Here is an 18,483-nt window from a genome sequence, read left to right on the forward strand (position 1 = left end):
TTGGGTAGCTGACCATCAGCCTTTTTTGGCTGCTATGCGATCCTTTTCCGGCTGGGTAGCTCCCCATCAGCAGCAGTGTTGGCAATAGGGAAGGATCAAAATCATGTGGCTGGGGGTGGAGAGAGTGAAGCTGCTGCCAAAAGAGCAAGTGCCACCCCATGTTTTTGGGCCTAGAGCTGCTCCTGAGCAGCTGTCTCGGACTTCTACCTAATCTGTCTTTGCAGAACTACTTCTTCAATTCTTATCTCTGTGGGTGTGGAAGAGAAGTGCTACAGGTGGAAGTGCTGCGGGGCCGGCAGTAGCAGTTTTCAGAGACCCTCTATAGTCACTTCTAGTGTGAGATTCTGGGTCATGCTGATGTCTGTGTGACTGGGACTTGCACAGAGCTAGGAGGAGGTCATTTAGTAGAAGACCTGAAGATTTATGCCTTTCTTAGTTCTGCATCTCCTCCTGCGGCAGCATCATAAAGCACTAAAGTTTGATTGTTCAGTAGTGTTCCTCAGGCTGAGAAGGTTTGATCCATCTGCATGTACCAGTATTGGAGTGTGACTTCTGACATCCCAACGGATGACTTGCCTGTGCTGCAATCACCTCTGAGGCTGTATGGTGGGGTTGCAGTGTATGTAACAATCCTACTGGGTCACACTGGGCTTGCGTGCTGCTGGCTAGATGGTAGCTACTTAGTTGGACTTCTGATTCCCATGTTGATGAGCTCAGGGCAGGCTGATGAACCCCTCCTGACTGCTAGGGGTCCTACTGCCCCACAGGAGCTGCTGTCACGAAATGGCAGCGTGGTAGATGTGGGTCCCTGAAGGTGCTCCTCTGGGGCTGCTGCTGGTAAGTAGGTCATCCAGGTTTCTCATGTAGGATTTGTATTTGATTTTTATTCCCTGAAATGGTTAATGCTACACCAGAGCATTTCTGCAGAGGAAAATAAACTGTAGATGCCTGCAAGTTCCAGGTGTTTTTTTTTTTTTTTTTTTTTTTTCCCCTAATCCCAGTGATTTGGCTGGCAAACTGGAAAGCAGCATATAATGAGCATAGCATTTTCAGTTTCTCAAAAAAGCTGGTATCTCTGTCCTGAGAAAAATAGAGGCCACAATCTGAGGCCACCTCCTTGCCAGCAGAGACATGGGCATGCAGTGAGCTGTACTCTCAAGTACCATTTAACCGAGTAGCTTCCCAGTGGAGTTGCCTGCTTTGAGTGCAGCGCTGTGGACGATGCATGGAAGGCTCAGGTGCTGCTTCTTGGAAACCTACTTGTATAAATATCCTTGCACTTATTCTCTGCAGTTAACGACTGTTTCATTTTTACAGCCTTTGACTTCAATTTACAATGTAACTTGCTCATCCTGGCAGTCAGCCTGAGTAAGGCAGCTGTACCTTCTTTTAATAGGACCTGTGACCTGTGCAAAACAACTCACATTAATATCTCTCTGTAACAGTTTATTTCAGCTCCTTTTCATGCTTCTTTATCTAATGTTTTTTATGCTGTTTTTTGCTTAGCTTATCAAGCAGCAGATTCTCTCTCTCCAGTTTAGGAAGGTAAAACTACATTGCATTAAACTTCTCTGACCAAACACTTTGCTGAATCTGACTGCATCTGATTAATCTGTAATGCTCAGGTACTAATTAAGAGAGCCCTGGGGTGATCTAACAAACTTATTCTGCACGGTTGTGTTCCTAATGCTTGCCTGAACTGCAGACAGCAAAGTGAATGTTCATTGTCATTCCTGTGTTAAGGTGCAAGAAATGTTCACCTTTTGTGGCCAAAGGATGGGTGTACAGTTTGTTCAGCTGCTAAGTGATATTAAAGTGAGACTTCCATACAGAGACATTAAAAATTAGATGTGCCTGCCCTGACGCTTTCAAAGAAGAAATTTTTCTCCTTTCCCACCATCCTTTGCTTTACCATAAAGATCCTCCTTTGTTTGGTCTCTACCACAATGTGCACTTGAATGGTTGGACCTTGCCTTTGGCAGATGAAGTCAGTGGGCATTGCCGATTTGCTGCAGAAGCACGTAGAGGATTGATGGTGGAAGGAGAAGCCTTTCCTGAACACTTTGGTTGCCATGGGATTGTTAACCAAAATGTCAGGAAAAGCAAATTGCGATGAAGAAAAAGCAAATCGCTTCTCAAATCTCCTTTTCCTGCACACTGCTTTTGTATGGAAATCCCTCTTTAATTTTAAAAGGCTACTGAATTGCTGGTGTCCTCTTCCTGGTCCTTAGGGCTTTTTGTGCAACAAAGATGCACCTTCAGGAAGGCCCGGAGGAAGAGCGGCTGCTGCCTTGTATCAGATTTCTTGTAAGCTCAGAATTACTGGTTTAGAAACCAATTTGAATTGGACAAGTCTCATTGCAGCTGGAATGAGTCAGCTGAGAGCCCCACAGTGCTGCAGCCTCTAAAACCTGCCTGTGACTAATACAATGGTTTCTTTGAAAGATTAAAGAGACTTTCCAGGGCTCACTGCCAAGTGTGCATTGAGCAAGTCTCGTCATATTCATCTGCCGTGCCTGTGGAGTCCTCAGCTCCTGGTGCTGCTGCTTTCCTGGAGCATTCAGTAGCCTTTGCGGTGTTTCTCCTGGCTCTGGGATTTGCACTGAAAGGACCAGGCTTACTCCCAGCACTGCAGTGATGTGGTGCTGGGATTAAACTTGGTCCCGAGTGTCACTATGTGTGTGCACATCACTTTATTTTTGAAGATGCTGAACTTGTTCACTTGCTGGGTTATGAAATGGTCATTGATGCTTGGGGAGTTGTGACTTCACTGTGTGGATCTGTAAGGCATTTACTGGTCTAGGACTGACAAAAGGTGCATCAGAACCTCACCAGCAACTGCCAGCATTGGATTTTCTGCCTTGCTCTTTGGAAATGGGAGTTTTGTTGTCTCCCTGGTTTGGCGTATGGAAAGGTTTCTCTGCTTTGGCAGCTTTTGGTATCCACAGCCCCTTCCTGGCCGTGTGGCTGGGGAGAGGGGTGCTTTGCCAGGACCAGTCTCCTGGGGACCACTGATTTCCACAGGAAGGAGCCCAAGCTGTGGCATCTACTTTTTAACTTCTGTCCCTCAGCTGCTTGGCTACAGCTCATAACCCTTGTTCAATAGATAAGTCGAGTTTGCGACAGCCCCACCTTCCATCCTCTTCCCTTCCCCGATGCCAAGCGCCTGGCAGCTGGGTGAGGCTCATGCTGCCCCCCAGCCCTTTGTCACTCAGGGATCCATCTCCCTGCATCTCTCATAAGCTGAGGCTGATGGGAAGCCAGAGTGAAAACTGTAGCACTGCAGCCCCCAGGTAAGTTTTTTGGATGGATGAAAGAAGCAGTTGCTGTGGCTGGAGCTCTTCAGGTGCCTTCAGCTGTGTGTGAGGTTCAATCCTTGCTGCGGTGCCTGACCTTGCTGGCTTCATGCTAAGCACGTGGATTTGGGTATTTCCTTGAACCGGAGTGCTTCCTCAGCAGGTAGAGCATGAGTAGCAGCAGTGTCAGCATCCTGCCTGTGAGCTGGGGGCTGCTTGTGAGGCTGGTGTCCTCCTCACAGCCGTCAGCACGCGCTGAGAGCCCTTCTGCTCGTAGTGGTGCTGTGTCAGGAGTGGTCTGGGGGTTTGTTCCACCTCTTGCATGACTCTAGAGTGTTTAAGGAATGTGTCTTCCACTGCTGAAAGTGTTTTAGCAGAGCTGCTAGCTACCAGTTCCACTGCAATACTTGCTGTTTCTCCTAAGGTCCTGGCACTTGAGACCTTGGGATCCTCTCTCCCAGTGTAAACATGTAGTGTTTTAATTGCAGAGGAGAAAATGAAAGAAGAAATTCTTCCCTTCCAAGAGCGCCAGAGCACTATCCAAATGAAGATTGAAGTTGGAATTAAATCCTTTTTTTTTTTTTAATTCTTTTTTTTTTTTTTCAAATCCTTTTTTTTTTTTAAAAAAATTTTTTTTTTTAAAAAAAAAAAAAAAAAAAAAAAAAAGAGAGAGAGAGAGACCCGATCTTCCAGGGCCTGTCTTGGTGATACTCCAACCGGGTTGGCAGTACTGTATGCTGATTTAGTGCTATCCTCAAATGGCATCTAAGTACCTGGAGACTCTAAGATCAATTTTTATGAGATTTGTAGATGGCACTGGGTGTTTGGATGGTCCTGGCTGTTTGGATCTTGCAGCCTGAACTTGGGGGTCAGTGCATGGACTCATGGAGTGTGTACTGTGAGTGCCTACTGCAGCAGTGAGAGGTGAAGCACTCATCGTGGAATTCCTGAGCACAGGAAGGTGCAAGCCAGGCTCAAGGGCCATATGCTTACGAGCCATATCCGATTCACACTTGGCCTGGAACTGCAATGTGAAATCTTCACAAATAAAATCTCAGTGAAGGGAATAACAGTGGCAGTACCAGGAGGGCGAAGCTACTTTGTTAGTGTCATGGTTTGAGCCTGCTGGCTGATCAAAGACACGTTCAGATGTGATACAGAACTAAAATTATTCTTGACATGCATTACCCTAATAGCTTCATAGACAAAGGAGATGTGTCCCAAATGACACTTTAAATTGACAGAATCATCTCAGGAATGAAAAAAACAGTCAAATACTATGACTCTTGACTTGTGAAAAACCTGTTGTAGCGATGATGGGCGGTAAGGAGGGCACGTCTAACAAGAACACAGCTCAGACAGGCTTCTGAGATGAGATAGGAAGGGAACCCTTTGATTTCTTTCTAGTACTTTGATCTCTAAGAAATGCTTCTTGAATCTTCCAGGAGCACCTTCTGCGCAATCATTTCCCAGCTGACGGAGGAAACCCAGCCACTATTTGAAACCACTATCAAATCTCGTTCTGTGTCCGAAGACTCTGATGCTAAATTCACGTGCATAGTGACAGGTAACAGTGTCTTCAGTGAATAACCTGGTCCTGTCTCACTTGCTAGACTTGTGCTAGTTGAAGACTAGAGTAAGCAATAACAAGGCGACACGTAACAAGTCCGACGTTGTCATACTGACAAGTAAAGATTCAGCAATTGCATGACAATTTCAGCTTTAATTTGATGGGGGAATCAATGGAAAACATTTGACACTGTAAACAAGCAAAGGCCTAACCAAACATCTCAAGCAGTGCAGATTGAAGACCAGGAAATGGAATATGATGATTACTGCTTGGGCAAGTGATACTTTATTGTCCTGGTCTGTGCTTCTCTAATCCTGGATTTCACACCTCAGGAATGAAGAAGACTGTTACACTGGAGCCAACTTTAGCTCTCACTGTTGGCTGTAAATTTGCATCAGTGATAAACGTGTATCTGTCAGTATTCTGAAATAAAGACCAGTTTCTGCCCAGTGAGCTAAAATCTAACCCTGAGCAGGAAGGATTTAGGTCAAGGGATATAGAGGGAGATGGAGGAGGCTGAAAGGTAGAGTTAGTGCTGAGGTGTGGCGAAGAGGCATGGCAAAGCACTGATGTAAAGGCAAGCAACTCCTTTGCTGGTGAGCTTTTGCCTCTTAAATACAGGGATGTTAAAACTTTGCTCTGTTCTTTTTTCTTTTCTTTTTTTTTTTTCATAGTAGTTATCTGTTTACAGATAATACAAGGAAGGATCAGCAGTTGTGTAAGTTTCTTATACTGACAGCTTACTCAGTGAGACTAACTGAAAAACCTTGTTACCTCTCAAATGAGGAGAGTACCTCCAATAAGCCTCATAATCTCAAGTACCAAGACTTGCCTAAGATTGAGGGAATCCAGTTTGCTGTTATAAAGGTGCTGCAAATAAGCTGTATGCAATGAAGGACATACTGAACCCCTTTTCTGAAATCCTCCTGCTTTGAATTCTTGGCTCTTATATGATTCACTTGTTTTACAGGTCTGGCTCTCTGAACTTGCAGGGCTACAAGTGGTACATTGGCTTCATTGATGATTAACTTTAGCAGGCAGCTTCCTGCTCCTGTGGTAAAACTGGGCTGCTAGAGTTGCCTCCAAGCCGTGCTCTTCATTAGGGCTTTCCTGGTTGAATTTATTAAAAAGGAAAAGCTTTACATATTGTGCAGTGGCATGTAACTCATCGTTTTGCAAGCAGAGAGTGTCAGAGGTCAAAAAATGAGTGATGTTTGGATATGTTATAAGATCTTGAGTAATAGCAGATGCCCTTCTCTCCTCCTCAACTGAAAGTGTCTTGGTGGTGCGAGCCCAGAGTGTGGCTGCTTTGTGTGGAGGCATGCAAAAGCACTGCTTTCTTTCAGAATTTCTTTTACAGTGCCTAGTTCTGGCTTAACTCTTCCCCAGATGCACTGCGGGGTGGACAATTCCTTCGAAAAGACCCCTTCTCTTCCAAGGTCCAGATGATACCATCAGCTCTACATAAGTGGGCCACGTCCATGTCCTTTCCAGCGTCTCCTGGAAAAAATGAGAAACTGCTCACTGTGCAGGAGACATGCTGCCAAGGAATGCCTCTGCTTGAACCTATCAAAGTTTATCTGGAGACAGATATGTTCTCTATCCAGTTTGTAGCCATTCCTGGCTGTTTGTAGGCAGAAGGCTGCCTTCCAGCTTTGGATGACCCGTTGGTGCTGGGTGGCACGATGTGGTGTCGTATACAAAGTCGAAAAATCGATGCTGGTGTCACTTCTGATAAAGTGAAAGAAAGCATCAAGTGAGCATCTTCAGCATGCAGCCATTTTCACACTTAGTGAGCTAGACTGGAGGATATCTTTGTGCATTTAAATTAATAGACTCCTCCCAAAATTAGGAATTTTTGTAGAAAAGCCCTTAAACAACCCAGACCTCCTCTGCCACGTGGTCAGTCTGAATGCCTTGCATGTGGTCCTGTGGCCTGTTCTAGCAGCTGAGGATTTCTCTGGGGCACTGAGCATGAAGTGCAGAGAAAAGTCCACTGGTGGTCTGATCTGGTGTTCACATATCTCCCCCTTGTTATGATGTTCATATTCAAGTGCAGGGAGAAGGGAGGTGACAGTTGCATCCCTGGCCAGTGGCTGGTGTGATACCAGCTCAGTCCTGCTGCTGTGATTGGAGTCCAGGGACAATTTGGATCATAGCCTTACAGGAGGCAAAGGGCTGACAGTCAGTTACTCTTGCTGTTGCTCTGAAGCCCCATATGCATTTACATGACCTACAATGACATTTTTTCTTGCTGCTTCTTAACTGATAATGAATTCCAGTGCAGACCCTTATCTGTGAATACTAGAGGCTCACTGGTCTTTCCTAGGAAAGCAGCACAATGCAAATATTTGAAGAGCCAGCCTCTGAAATGCCAGCAGGAAAGAAAGTAAGTCTGAGGCAGGCTTCCTGATGCTTTCAGGTAGCTGCACAATCCCTGCTTTTCTCCTGTTTTCTGGTTCTCCAGCTTTGTTCTGCTGCTGCTGGAGTCCCTAGCACATCTTATTTGATTGTTTTGGGTCAAATTGTGCATCAGTGATGACATGTTTTCATTTCTGGGCAAAACTAGTTCAGCCTTTATTCTCTGAGAATGAAGAAAACAGCAAGACATGATTTTGTTGTGTGATTTCTCACAAAGGAGAGGAGCACTCAGCTTCTTTGCACCAAGTTGTTTCTTTGGTGGGCCTGACTGGATTTCAAGACCTCAGGGGTCTCATCCTTCAGAGCCTCTCCTGTGAGGAGTTATAGGGCTCTCTACAGAGAGCATCCCTTATTGAAGGTGCTATAAGCATTTTACAGTTTTTCAACTGTCCCTGTATAGTGTTGGCTTGGGAGGGGAGATGCAGGCTGATGAATCACAGGAGTTTGGATGAGGGGGCATGGGTCTATGAGTGCTTGCTGTGATTTTCAAGGAGTGAGGCTCACTCTGGGAGGTGGTGACTGTGTCTACCAGGACTATTACATCAGTACCAGGTATTACCAGTTCTCAGGCAGTTTTGTTCAGCAGCATTTCTGCCCTCCTTAGGAAGGGACCAACAAGGATCATTGAGAGTGACTCCTGGCTCCACACAGGACCACCAGCAATTCAAACAATCTCTTTGAGAATGCTTGAATAGAGAGAGTGAATTGCTTGCATGGAGATTGTGTGGGGAGACACAGAGGCTGTGGCTTTGGGGATGGGGCAGGTGATGAGCAGGGATGGCAAGGTTTGGGGCAGTCAGGAGAGAGGAATGAGGAGTGAGTGCCACTTTCAGGCTGGTGGCATGGAGAGATGCTGCCTTGCTGAGTGTCTGGCCCTTCTGTCAGCATTACTGAGTCCATAGGCAGAAGGGATCAGATCTTGCCATGAATTTTCCTCCCAAAACTGCCTAAAGCCCCAAGATGGCTTGTGTAGAGGAGCAATGGAAAATCAAAGAGATTGTATGAAGATGTTTCCAAACTCTTTTCACCTTACCAAGCTTCAGAAGCTCAACTTCCCAATTTTCTGCCCCGTAAAATGACAGCTGAGATTGCTATAAACACCTTATCCGGGTGATTTTGAGTCCCTGATGCAAATGTTTTTGGATGAGTTCACAAAAGCTTCTCAGGCTTCAATAGCTTCAGGGGAGGAAAAAAAAAAAAAGGGTATTTGATCTAAACTTCGTAATTTTTCTATTAAAAACCTGGGCTTAGAAGGTCTCCTGCACCATGCAGTGCTTGGCTGTCGTGGTAGAACAATGCTGCTGGAAGATGCATTTCCCAGTGGCTTTTGTTGATGCTGAAGATGCTTGGGGAATGCGGCAGGAGCCTGTCCTCCTCCACAGGAATGTATGTCTGTAAAAGTGAGGTGCTCGCTGGTTAAATGCAGGAGACCAGCTGCCAGCAAATCCCTCTCTGCACCAGCTGCAAGGGGGCTGCAGCAGGGACAGGCTTAGGAAAGGTGAGAGCTTGATTTTATGAATGGCTGCTCTGTTCTGAAATGGGCTATTTGCAGCCACCACCACTTGTCTGAGGGGGAGCAGGTATATAAATGCAACAAGCCAGAGAGATTTCAGGCTTAATAAGAAAAAAAGCCTTTTGTCAAGGCACTGAGCAGCTGTAGGAATTACAGCTCTTTGCAGCAGATGTCAGCTGGGCATTGGCATCAGATGCAGAGGCCACGGGGGGACATTGCAGGGTTTCTTGGAAGTGGTATGTTTGCATTTCCCAGAATGAAGTACTGTGATGGCTCACAGAATGTTCACAGAATATTAGGAAAACCTACCTGCCAGCTAGCTGTACTAATAGCTGAGGGGCCTTTAAAGGTCTTGTGTGCAGACAGCCTGAGGAAGGGTAGGACTGCTCTGAATGAAGTGTGAGCTGTACATGAAAACTGTTTTGTTCCTTGTCCCTGGAGCAGTAGAAAATCACTGTGCGCTCATTTGGCTCAGGGTCCTGCTGCCATGTGTAGTCAGTAGCTAATATGTGTGGAAAATACAAGCAGCAGGGCCAGTCTCTGGTGATCCCCTTGCTGGAGTACTCTTTTATCTCCCTTTGGCTAGGGGAGGAGGTTCAACATGTGCTGCTTTAGCTCCCGGTCAAAGGCATTACATATCAGCCAGCACCAGAGATGATTCCTATTGATGAGTCTTTACTCATGCTGTTTTACTCCTGCTGTGGGACCTTATTTACAGAGACAGATGTATGCTGGGCTTGGACATTGCTGTAGGCTCCTGGCACTTCAGACTGATGCAAGCAGGTGGCTCCTGGAGACTTTCAATTAAAAATTTTGATTGTCAGCCCTGAAATCAGTGGGCTAGCAATTGGGAAGTATCTTGGGTAGGCTGTTGGTGTCCTGTCCCTGCCCACTCCATACATTGTAGCCATTGGGGCTGGGCATTCTGTGTGCTCCTGCGTAGTCTGGGTCCTGGCCAGTGCTGTCTGTGGGAAGAGATTGATGTGCAGACCACATTTGGAGATGCTGGTGGCGATCAGCGTGCTGGTCTCCTTTGCAACAGTAGCACAGGGCTGTTGGCAGGGGATAAGCTTTAGATACCCATCCTGGGGCTTGGAGCAACTGCCCAATGCACTTACTTAAGCTGGGGCATGACGTGATCGTTGAAACTTTTATCCCATGCCCTTAGGGTCAGCTGGGCTGTGCCAGGAGCCATGTGTGAAGCAGAGAGATGAATGGTGACCACTTGCTTAAGCAGTTTTCCCCTGAAAAATGGGCTGCTCTTATTCTCAGCTGGAACTGCTGTGGGTGAGAGATGAGGGCTCTGATGCCTGTATGCCCTCCTGCTGATCCACCGCTGCTGAGTGTGGCGGGCAGTGTGTGGCCACGTGCCCAGCTCGTTGCCCAGCCAGTCACACACATCATGATGTCATCCTGCTGAAAAGGCAGGTGACATCTGTTGTCAAGTGACATTTGTAGGACATCAAGCTGGCTGTGATGCAATCAAGGCCGCTTCTGTTCACTGGAAACTTTGGGATCGGTTTACAGGCTGTGACACTTAGCAAAATGCTGTGAGCTCCATGGAGGGACGAATGCCTGTTTTCTAAGCTAAGCCTTAATCTCAGCAAAACATGCCTCTTCACGTAGAAGTGACAGTGTGCTCACCTTCTGCTCCCAGCCAGTGTTACAGGAGATGGCCATGTGATTCACTCTCCTCTGCTCAGGAATGAAGTGCTGGGATTTTTTCCTCAAAAATAGCTCTCTTCCTAGGAGCAGTAAAAGCTTTGGATAAGCCCCTCTGGTTTCTACTCACAGTACTTTCTCTGCTGCATGATTTAAGAATGCGATGAGCCCAGAATAACGTGTATTCTGCCAGAGTGTTTTGTTTTGCTGCTGATTCCTTGTCCCTTGCTGTGCTCCTTGGTCCAGCATTCCTCATGCTGATGTCCATCCTTCTCCCCAGGTTACCCGCAGCCGGAGGTGACGTGGTACAAGGATAATGAGGAGATGGACCGCTACTGTGGCTTACCCAAGTACCAGATTTTCCATCATGGAAATCGTCACACCCTGCAGCTGTACAAGTGAGTAGGGAAGCTGGAGAGTAGTTGGACTTGCTGTTGGGAGTGCATTTTCATTACTTGGAGAAACTGGCTGTCAGTAGCGATCCCCCCAGTGCGAATGTTTCCCTTTGCATTGTTCCTGACTGTCTCTTCCCTGTTAGCTTTTCTCTCCAGATCACATCAGGATGAGACTTAAACACAGGGATAGCAGTCATGCTGGAGGCAAGAGGAAGGTCAGGAGAAATTCCTCTCCCTGGAGTCTTCCAGTGCTGTAACAGCGTGTGCTATCACAGTGAGAGTCAGGAGCAGAGCGATGAGACTGACTGAAAGTGAGCAAAGGGAAAGCACTGGCTGCATTCAGGATGATGGTTCAGGAATCAGGCAGGGTAAGGACAGAAGCAGTCTATAGGGATGTCCTGAGCAAAGACAAAAGAGGGGATAAGGCTGCAGCCCTTCCTCTCTCATAGCTTCCACTGTGAGGTTAGGGAAGGGATACCCAGACTGCCATCTTCCTTTATCTTTAAATGAGGGTTGTGTTTCTGGAGAGCCAGGTACACCTTGTCCCCAGTGTGCAGAGACCTGCTGCATTTTGTGTCTTGGATTTGGGATGTCAGACAGACACCAGTATTGCTCGCAGTCCTGTGATCCTTGTGATTCCAGTGAGGACTTTTCTGCTGCTCCAGGTTTCCATGGGGGACTGACTCGGCTCTTGCAGGGAGCTCTGTGGGCCGGGAGTCCAAGGGTGAAGGTGGAAATGGCGTCCATGTGTTTTGTGCCTTTGAAGCAAGGTGGGAGGGCTTTGGTAAGGCAGTAGGGTGGAGGAAGAACAGGAATGTAAGAAGCGAAGTTAGGCTATGACAGACTGAGAGGAGAAGATCCCATGGAGGAATGTGGTTGAGAACAGTCAGAAAGCCTGGTGCTGTCTGTAACTCCTTCATCATGCAACAGTCCAGAGGGAACAAGGCACTGATTTACATGTGAATTGCTTATCTGGTAGAGCAGAGAGCAGGCAGAGCCCAGGGGCATAGGCCAGCATCTTTGTCTTTGGCCCTTCACAGCAAGAAGTGGGAAAGGGTACGTTTATGTAGAGAGCTACAGGGGCTGGGGAGGACGGGCAGGTCTCATGCAGAGCTTTTGGTTTCCAGGTGCCGGGAAGAAGATGCAGGCATTTACCAGGCGTCCGCTAGAAATATCAAAGGCATCGTGTCCTGCTCTGGTGTGCTGGAAGTGGGAACCATGACGGAGTTCAAAATTCATCAGAAGTGGTTTGCCAAAATTAAGAGAAAGGCTGAAGAGAAACTACGAGAGATAGAACAGAGCAAGAAACGAGGGAAAGAGAACGTGGAGGTGGAGAGTTTGCAGAGAATGAGCCCAGAGAGGCTCCAGAGAAAGCGGAGGCTGGCCAGGGATCTGAATCTCCGGCCAGGAGCCTCTCTGTGGGAGAAAGAGGATGCAGCGAAAGTGCATGTCACTGATTCTAAATCCAGACTACGAGAGGATGTGTCTGACTCAAAGGAGCAGCCGGTAAACACCATGACGGGCTTGCCAAGCAAACTGATAACACCTTTGAAAGCAGAGGTGACCACCAATGGAGACGCCTCTTTGGAGAGCGTAGAAGAGAACGGGAATGGCTTTCTTGCCTACATCTATGAGACTGTAGAGGATCTCGTGTCTAAGCCATTGGCCAAAGACTCTGCAGCTAAAAAGAAAAAGAAAGTGGTGGATGCTCCAGCAGCAAAGCAGGAAGTTTCGAAGCGAGAAGAAAGTGGACAAGACAGGGTGAAGCCCTCAACAAATCCAAGGTTTGCCCCTCCTGTCCCCTTACGCAGGAGCACGCATCTGAGGCTGGCAAGCAATCAAGAAGAGGAAAATATTCCAAAGACAAAAGAGCCTGTGAAAGCTGTGAATCAGGACACTAAAGTTAATGGTGACACACACTTCTCTTTGAAGGAATTGTATTTTGATAATCAAGTGAAAGAGACAGCAGGGAAAGGTGAGGTGGGAACCAAGGAAGAGGCTGTGAGTGAGGCTGCCCCACGGCCTGTGGGTGTCAGCAGGCAGGCAGAGGATGCTTCATCATCCTCAAATACAGCACCTGCACCGTCCAAGGGAAAGAAAGACCAGCGCACAGCGAAGAAGTCTGAGGGGCACAAAGTCATTGGTGCAGAGGTAATTAGAACAGATCACAGCCAATGTGGCAGCGTTGCATCACTGTGTGTACCCCAAGGAAGCTGCTGCTGTGGCTTCTCAGGTCTCCTCCAGCAAAAACACCTCGAAAACAGCCTGCCTGGGCTTGGTGTGCCCAAAGAGCTGAGCTTCCATCCCTGAATAAATGTCAGATGAGGTGGTGAGGAGAGATGTACGTCAGGCCATGCAGCCGGACAGCTGGGCTGCGAGTGGCCTGGGGCGTGCTGTGAGCCCTCCGGTTTAATCGGCACGCTGACCTCATGCAGAATGTTTCCAAATCAGTTCAGCAGGGAGCAGTGAATGGTTATTTGTAGCTGGGGGTGGATGCCTTGTGTGTACACGAGACTGATGACATCTGTCCAGTTTAGCAATTGAGCCTGGGCTTCAGCTGGCATTTAATGAGCCCCCCATGCAAATGAGCGCAGCGTGCCAGGTACTCCACGTGAGCTGTTCCGGGCAGGGCATTGAATTTTGTTTACAGTGCAATGTGTATACAGTAGACCTGGGCTATTTTTTGGCTCTCCCCTCTTGGAAAAACTCTTGCAAGTCTCTTTGCAGTGGCAATGCAGAGCCAAAGTGCTGCACCTGCTCCTGACCCTCACTGCATCTTTTAGTCAATTTCTATTTTTGTCACTTAACCTGAGGCGTTTTTCCATGAAAATATTAGACTGGAAGCTACCAGTATTTTTTTTTTTTTCTTCCCTTTAGTGATGCCTTCTCAGACAAAAGGTTCTCTGAGTCCAATTTGTGGTTGCCATCAGGATCTATTGTTTGAGTAAGGATAGATGTACATGTCAGTATGAGAGGAGGCACCTGTGCATTTGGAAGTAGCCGTGATATGGAAAGTGGGACTGCTGGCTGCTCCAGGGGAGGAATATCCTTTCTTCCTCTCCTAGGTTGCTTTAACCATAGCTAGAGCACCCTTCGCTGGTAAGAAACCTGCTGTGTTACACAGTCTGGCACCTGGGCTCAAAGCAGTGCAGCCACCGACGTTTTTAACACATCACATCAACAGCACATACAGGAGCATAAATTATCACTGTGATGCACGGCCATGGAAAAGCCATTCTTTTTGTCTCCTGTGTTATTCTGTCCCTTACTCTGAAGGAGGGTGGAATTTGTTGGTGTGTGGCATCCCTGAGCTTTTGACATATATCAAGGTATTTTCCTTCTCAAAAATCTGCTCACAGAGGGAAACCTGTAGCTTGTCAGCCAGTGTGCTTTTTGAGTTAGTCAAAAGGGAGCACTTCTGATTTGAATTTGAATGCTTCAGCTAGTTGATGGTGCTGGGGAAGTAGTCAGGCTTTTGTGTGATCAAATAAGCCATATAAAAACTCTTTGAAGCTGACTCCAAGTCTGTTATTTATACTCCCCAGGACAACGATTATTTTTTTTTCCTCTAATCTTTCCTGTAAACCAGACAGGGTCTTAGCAGCGTTTTTTTTCCCCTTCTTGGGACGTAGCTGGGCCTTGTGGTTAGGACTTCTCCTTGGGTTCTAAGCAGGACTTTGCAAGATGCCAGCCAGTAATCAGGCTCTGAAACTGCACGTGCACAAGGGTAGCACTAACAGTGGATTTGAATGACGATTACCCTTGGAGTAGTTCTTGCATAATTTTGAAAACGGTTTTCTTTTATCACATTTCTTTTACATACCTTCAGTTTGGGTGTGTTACCAACCTTTGTTTTTCCCCTAAGTCCAAAACACGGCATCATAACAGCCTTTGTGAACAAAATTAACTGCATCCCAGCTGAAACTGGGACAGGCTGCTTCACTGCTGCTTTAGGAAAGGTGCTTTTCCAAAAAGCTCTGCTAAATAAGCTTGTTGCACCCCAAAGCCCCAACTCCTCTTCAGCCAAACAGTCCCTGCTGGCCAGCAGCATGGCATAAAGCTCACTCCTTTTGTCCGTCTGTGAGCCAGTAGAGACCTTTGGGGAAAAAAAACTTGAGCAGCAGGTCCTCTGGGATCTCCTACCTGTAGACCCACTTGCTTTAGGCAAATGGAGACTGTGCGTGACCTTTTCCTATACGCATGTCCTGATGTTGAGCTGAGCATTGGTCAGGCAGAGCATGCATCAGCGTTATCACTGACTCCTGTGAGCCTCATCCTAAGACAGTATCCCTTGTCTGGAAGATATCACCAGTTTTCCTCAGGTTGAAGTTCAGCTGTTGCAGTGGGCAGCTTGCTGAAACGTCTGCTGCTGTGCAGCTGCAGTCGGAAACATTTGAGCTTCCTGAATGTCAAAGAAACAGGATGGTTGAATAGCACAGATAACACCAGGGTATACGGTTTCGCTGCAAATCATTTGGGCAGCCTCATCCAGACGCTGCACGACATGCCAGTAACCCCATCTCAGAGTGGATATAGTGTCGGGAGGGTACTGACTCTTGAAAAGGAGCATGATGAGTTTCACACAAGGCCTCAGCCATGGCTGGTGAAAATAAAAGGTTTTTTTCCCTCAGAAAGTCACCATGTCAGAGGAGATTGTATTTAAAGCCACTGAACGTCCTGCCTCTTAGCTGTGCACAAGCAAGGCACTGAAAGACATCAGAGTTAGAGGATGAAATGGAATGGAAAACCATTTTGTGCAGTGTGACAGGGCGCTGTGGGATGATGGCAAAGCCATGAGGCCCTGGATGAGTATCAGTGATGCTGGATTCGAATAGCTAAGACTCGTGGACTCGTAATTCTGGCAGAAGCTGGGCAATGCTGCTAAACAGACACGGCTAGTAAAATGGTATTTCACTTCCTGTTTTCTTTTTTGACTAGGTTGTGACAACAGCAGGACCATCTGCAAATGACATAAAACATCCAGTGTCTGGCCCAGCAATAGAGAGCAGTCAACAAGCCGACAAGCTCGAGGAACTCAGGAAAGAGAAACCTGTTTCCCAGGAGACCCGGGGGACTGGGAAAAGAACAAACCCCAGGCTAAGGTTTCAGGAGACACCAAAGCCACCAGCTCCTTCTGCAGACCACGCTCAGACCAGCGGGGAGCAGCCTGCCTCCAGGGCACAGGCAGAAGGACATTCCTGTACTCTTGAGGGCAGGGAGACCCAGCAAGGACCGTCAAATCAAGAGGTTAAGAGCCAAGGTACTGAAGAGCCATTGCCAAAGAAATTGAGCTCTTCAGAGCCTGGAGAAGATACTCCTCATGAGAAAAGCACCCATCAGACAGCAGTAAAGGATGAGAAGAGCAAAGAGAAAGGTGTAGAGCCATCTGAGAGCAAGCCCTGTACAGAGGCAGGAGGAAGCAGTGTAGCAGCGTTGTCTCCTGAGATGCTAGAGACACCTTTGGGGCTTCAGGAGGCTGAAACACCAGCTCCTCCTTCAGTTTGTGTGACTGAGGAAAAGCTGATTCCCACTGCATTCCCAGGTGCTGCAGTAGGGACGTTGGTGGTGCAGGAAGCACCACCTGCAGCTAGCAGCAGCCATGGGACGGAGACTTCAGCAGAGGAGGCTCCATCTGGGATCCAGCTGCTGCCTCCTGTGAGCAAAGACGCAGAAACCAAAAAGGCAGATGGAGCTGCCCCGCAGGAGATGTTTCCAACCAGCACTTCAGGGGAGGCAGATGCCAAACCGGTGTCTGTGGTGCCTCAGAGGGAGGAAGGAGGAATGCAGATGGCCACAACTCCAAGCCAGCAGCCGGCAGCACCTTTGGGTAATTTTGAAAGAGGTGCTGAGGTTCAGCCACAAGCACCACTCGTCCTGCCTAGCCCTGAGAGACCTCAAGAGATGACTTTGGAGGAGAAAATGCAGCACAAAACCCTTGTTTCCTCCTTGAAGAACTATCTACTGCTGCTTTTACATTTGTCAGATAGTAGTAAGGATGCCACGAAAGAAGATGCTGAGCCCAGGGGTGAGGAACAGTCTGCCACAGAGGAAACCCCGCTCCCAGCAATAGGCATCGCAGGCCTGAGCCCCCGCACCTCAAGGAGGGTTTTGGAAAAGGTACAAAACAATCAGCTCTTCCAGACAGCAGAGAACTTGCCTCTGACCCCCAGAACATCCAGGCGGATCACAGGCATGATTAACGAGGAATTCATTACCAGCAGGGAGATGCTGGCTTGCAGGCCTGTGCCACCGAAGAGACGCACCAAGATGGCTCCTGAGGCAGAGGGGCCACTTCAGCTCTCTGTGCCCTCCATCGTGGTGGGCAATGTGCCAGCAGCAGCGGTGGGGCAGCCTGCTCATAGTGCACCCAATTTGCCTCCTGTGATCTCTGAGAAAGAGAGCCCTGCTGACCCTCTGGCAACGCTCCCTTGTGCCACACCAGAGGAACTTGCTTCTGGGGCCCGGCGCAAAATATACCTGCCGAAAACCAAGCAAGTTGGGGAGGAAGAGGAGGTAAGCCCGGAGAGCCAGGGGCACGCAAGAAGCCCTACTGTTTCACCACGGCAATCCAGAAAGAGTGCAGGCCTGTTGCAGACCCCTGCCCCAGCTCCATCCCCTCCCACAGAGAAGCGCTCACCAACCCTCACAAAGAAGATGGCCACGCTGGAGGTTCCTAAGTTGTACGAGGAGCCCACAGGTGACAGCAGCAGAGACCACGAAGTCCCTGAAGATGCTAAGCCAGAAGAGCAACCAGCAGAGTCCAAGAAAGCAAGTAACCCATTCAAAGGTAAGGAAAGATGTAATCCCCTTGATGCTTACTAGAAGTCCCTGATCCCTGGCCAGTAAGAGCCAATTGTGGTCATATGAGTTTTGTAAATTTGCAAGGTTTTCAGCATCACCCTTCAGCAACAGGAAAACCAAAAGTCTACCCTAAGCATGTGCTGGGTAAGTTGAGCCAGATGCTCATCTGTCTGAGTGCAGGAGGTGCACAAACACATATCCTGTAACAGGACCAATAGGCCTCATGTTGCTAATTTGAGCTGTGGTGACGATGAGTTAGAAGGGACTTCATCCCGATGCTGAGGTGCTTGCTGGAGCCAGTCACACAGAAATTAGCACTCATGCAAAAGTAAACATCTTGCTCTAATCTCTACTTTAGTAGATCTGTATTTTCTGCTACGTTGCCTAGTGTTGTTCTGCGTTGCTTCTGGCTGAACCCCTCTAAGCAGTGCAGTGCTGTGCCATTGAGAAAGTTTGTACCACTTACATCCTATCATATCTGGAGTTTTGAGACCTTCCTTGGAAAGGTGATGTTGTACTGGGTGGCATTGTGCTGATGTACTCATGATACTTAACACCAAAGTCCTAAGCAGCAGCACTGGGGAAGGTTGGCCTGTCCCCAGAGCTGCAGCCAGCACCATGTCTTTCACCATCTATCTCTTTGCACCCTGTTCTTAGCTCCACAGGTGATTCGTAAGATCAGGGCAGAACAATTTTCTGATGCATCAGGAAACCTGAAACTTTGGTGCCAGTTCTTCAACATTTTGAGCGATTCTAAGCTGATGTGGTACAAGGATGAGATCCCTGTAGCAGAAGCACAAAGGAGGTAATCTTTCAGCTCCGCTT

General features: G+C 47.8%; 1 protein-coding gene across 3 annotated transcripts in view; it reads left to right on the plus strand.

Annotated features, from left to right (window-relative positions):
- Window positions 1-18,483, plus strand: part of ALPK3 (alpha kinase 3) — a 30,357-nt gene that overhangs the window by 7,555 nt on the left and 4,319 nt on the right. For 2 of the 3 annotated variants that reach the window (XM_048956104.1, XM_048956106.1), the window contains exons 2-7: window positions 1,507-1,545; window positions 4,742-4,863; window positions 10,743-10,860; window positions 11,985-13,008; window positions 15,796-17,644; window positions 18,316-18,463. In XM_048956104.1, coding sequence (XP_048812061.1) covers window positions 1,507-1,545; window positions 4,742-4,863; window positions 10,743-10,860; window positions 11,985-13,008; window positions 15,796-17,644; window positions 18,316-18,463 — 3,300 coding nt within the window. The remainder of the gene's footprint in view (window positions 1-1,506; window positions 1,546-4,741; window positions 4,864-10,742; window positions 10,861-11,984; window positions 13,009-15,795; window positions 17,645-18,315; window positions 18,464-18,483) is intronic. The other variant, XM_048956105.1, reaches the window with a different exon arrangement.

Source organism: Lagopus muta, chromosome 10 (assembly GCF_023343835.1).
Source record: "Lagopus muta isolate bLagMut1 chromosome 10, bLagMut1 primary, whole genome shotgun sequence".
Classification (NCBI taxonomy): domain Eukaryota; kingdom Metazoa; phylum Chordata; class Aves; order Galliformes; family Phasianidae; genus Lagopus; species Lagopus muta.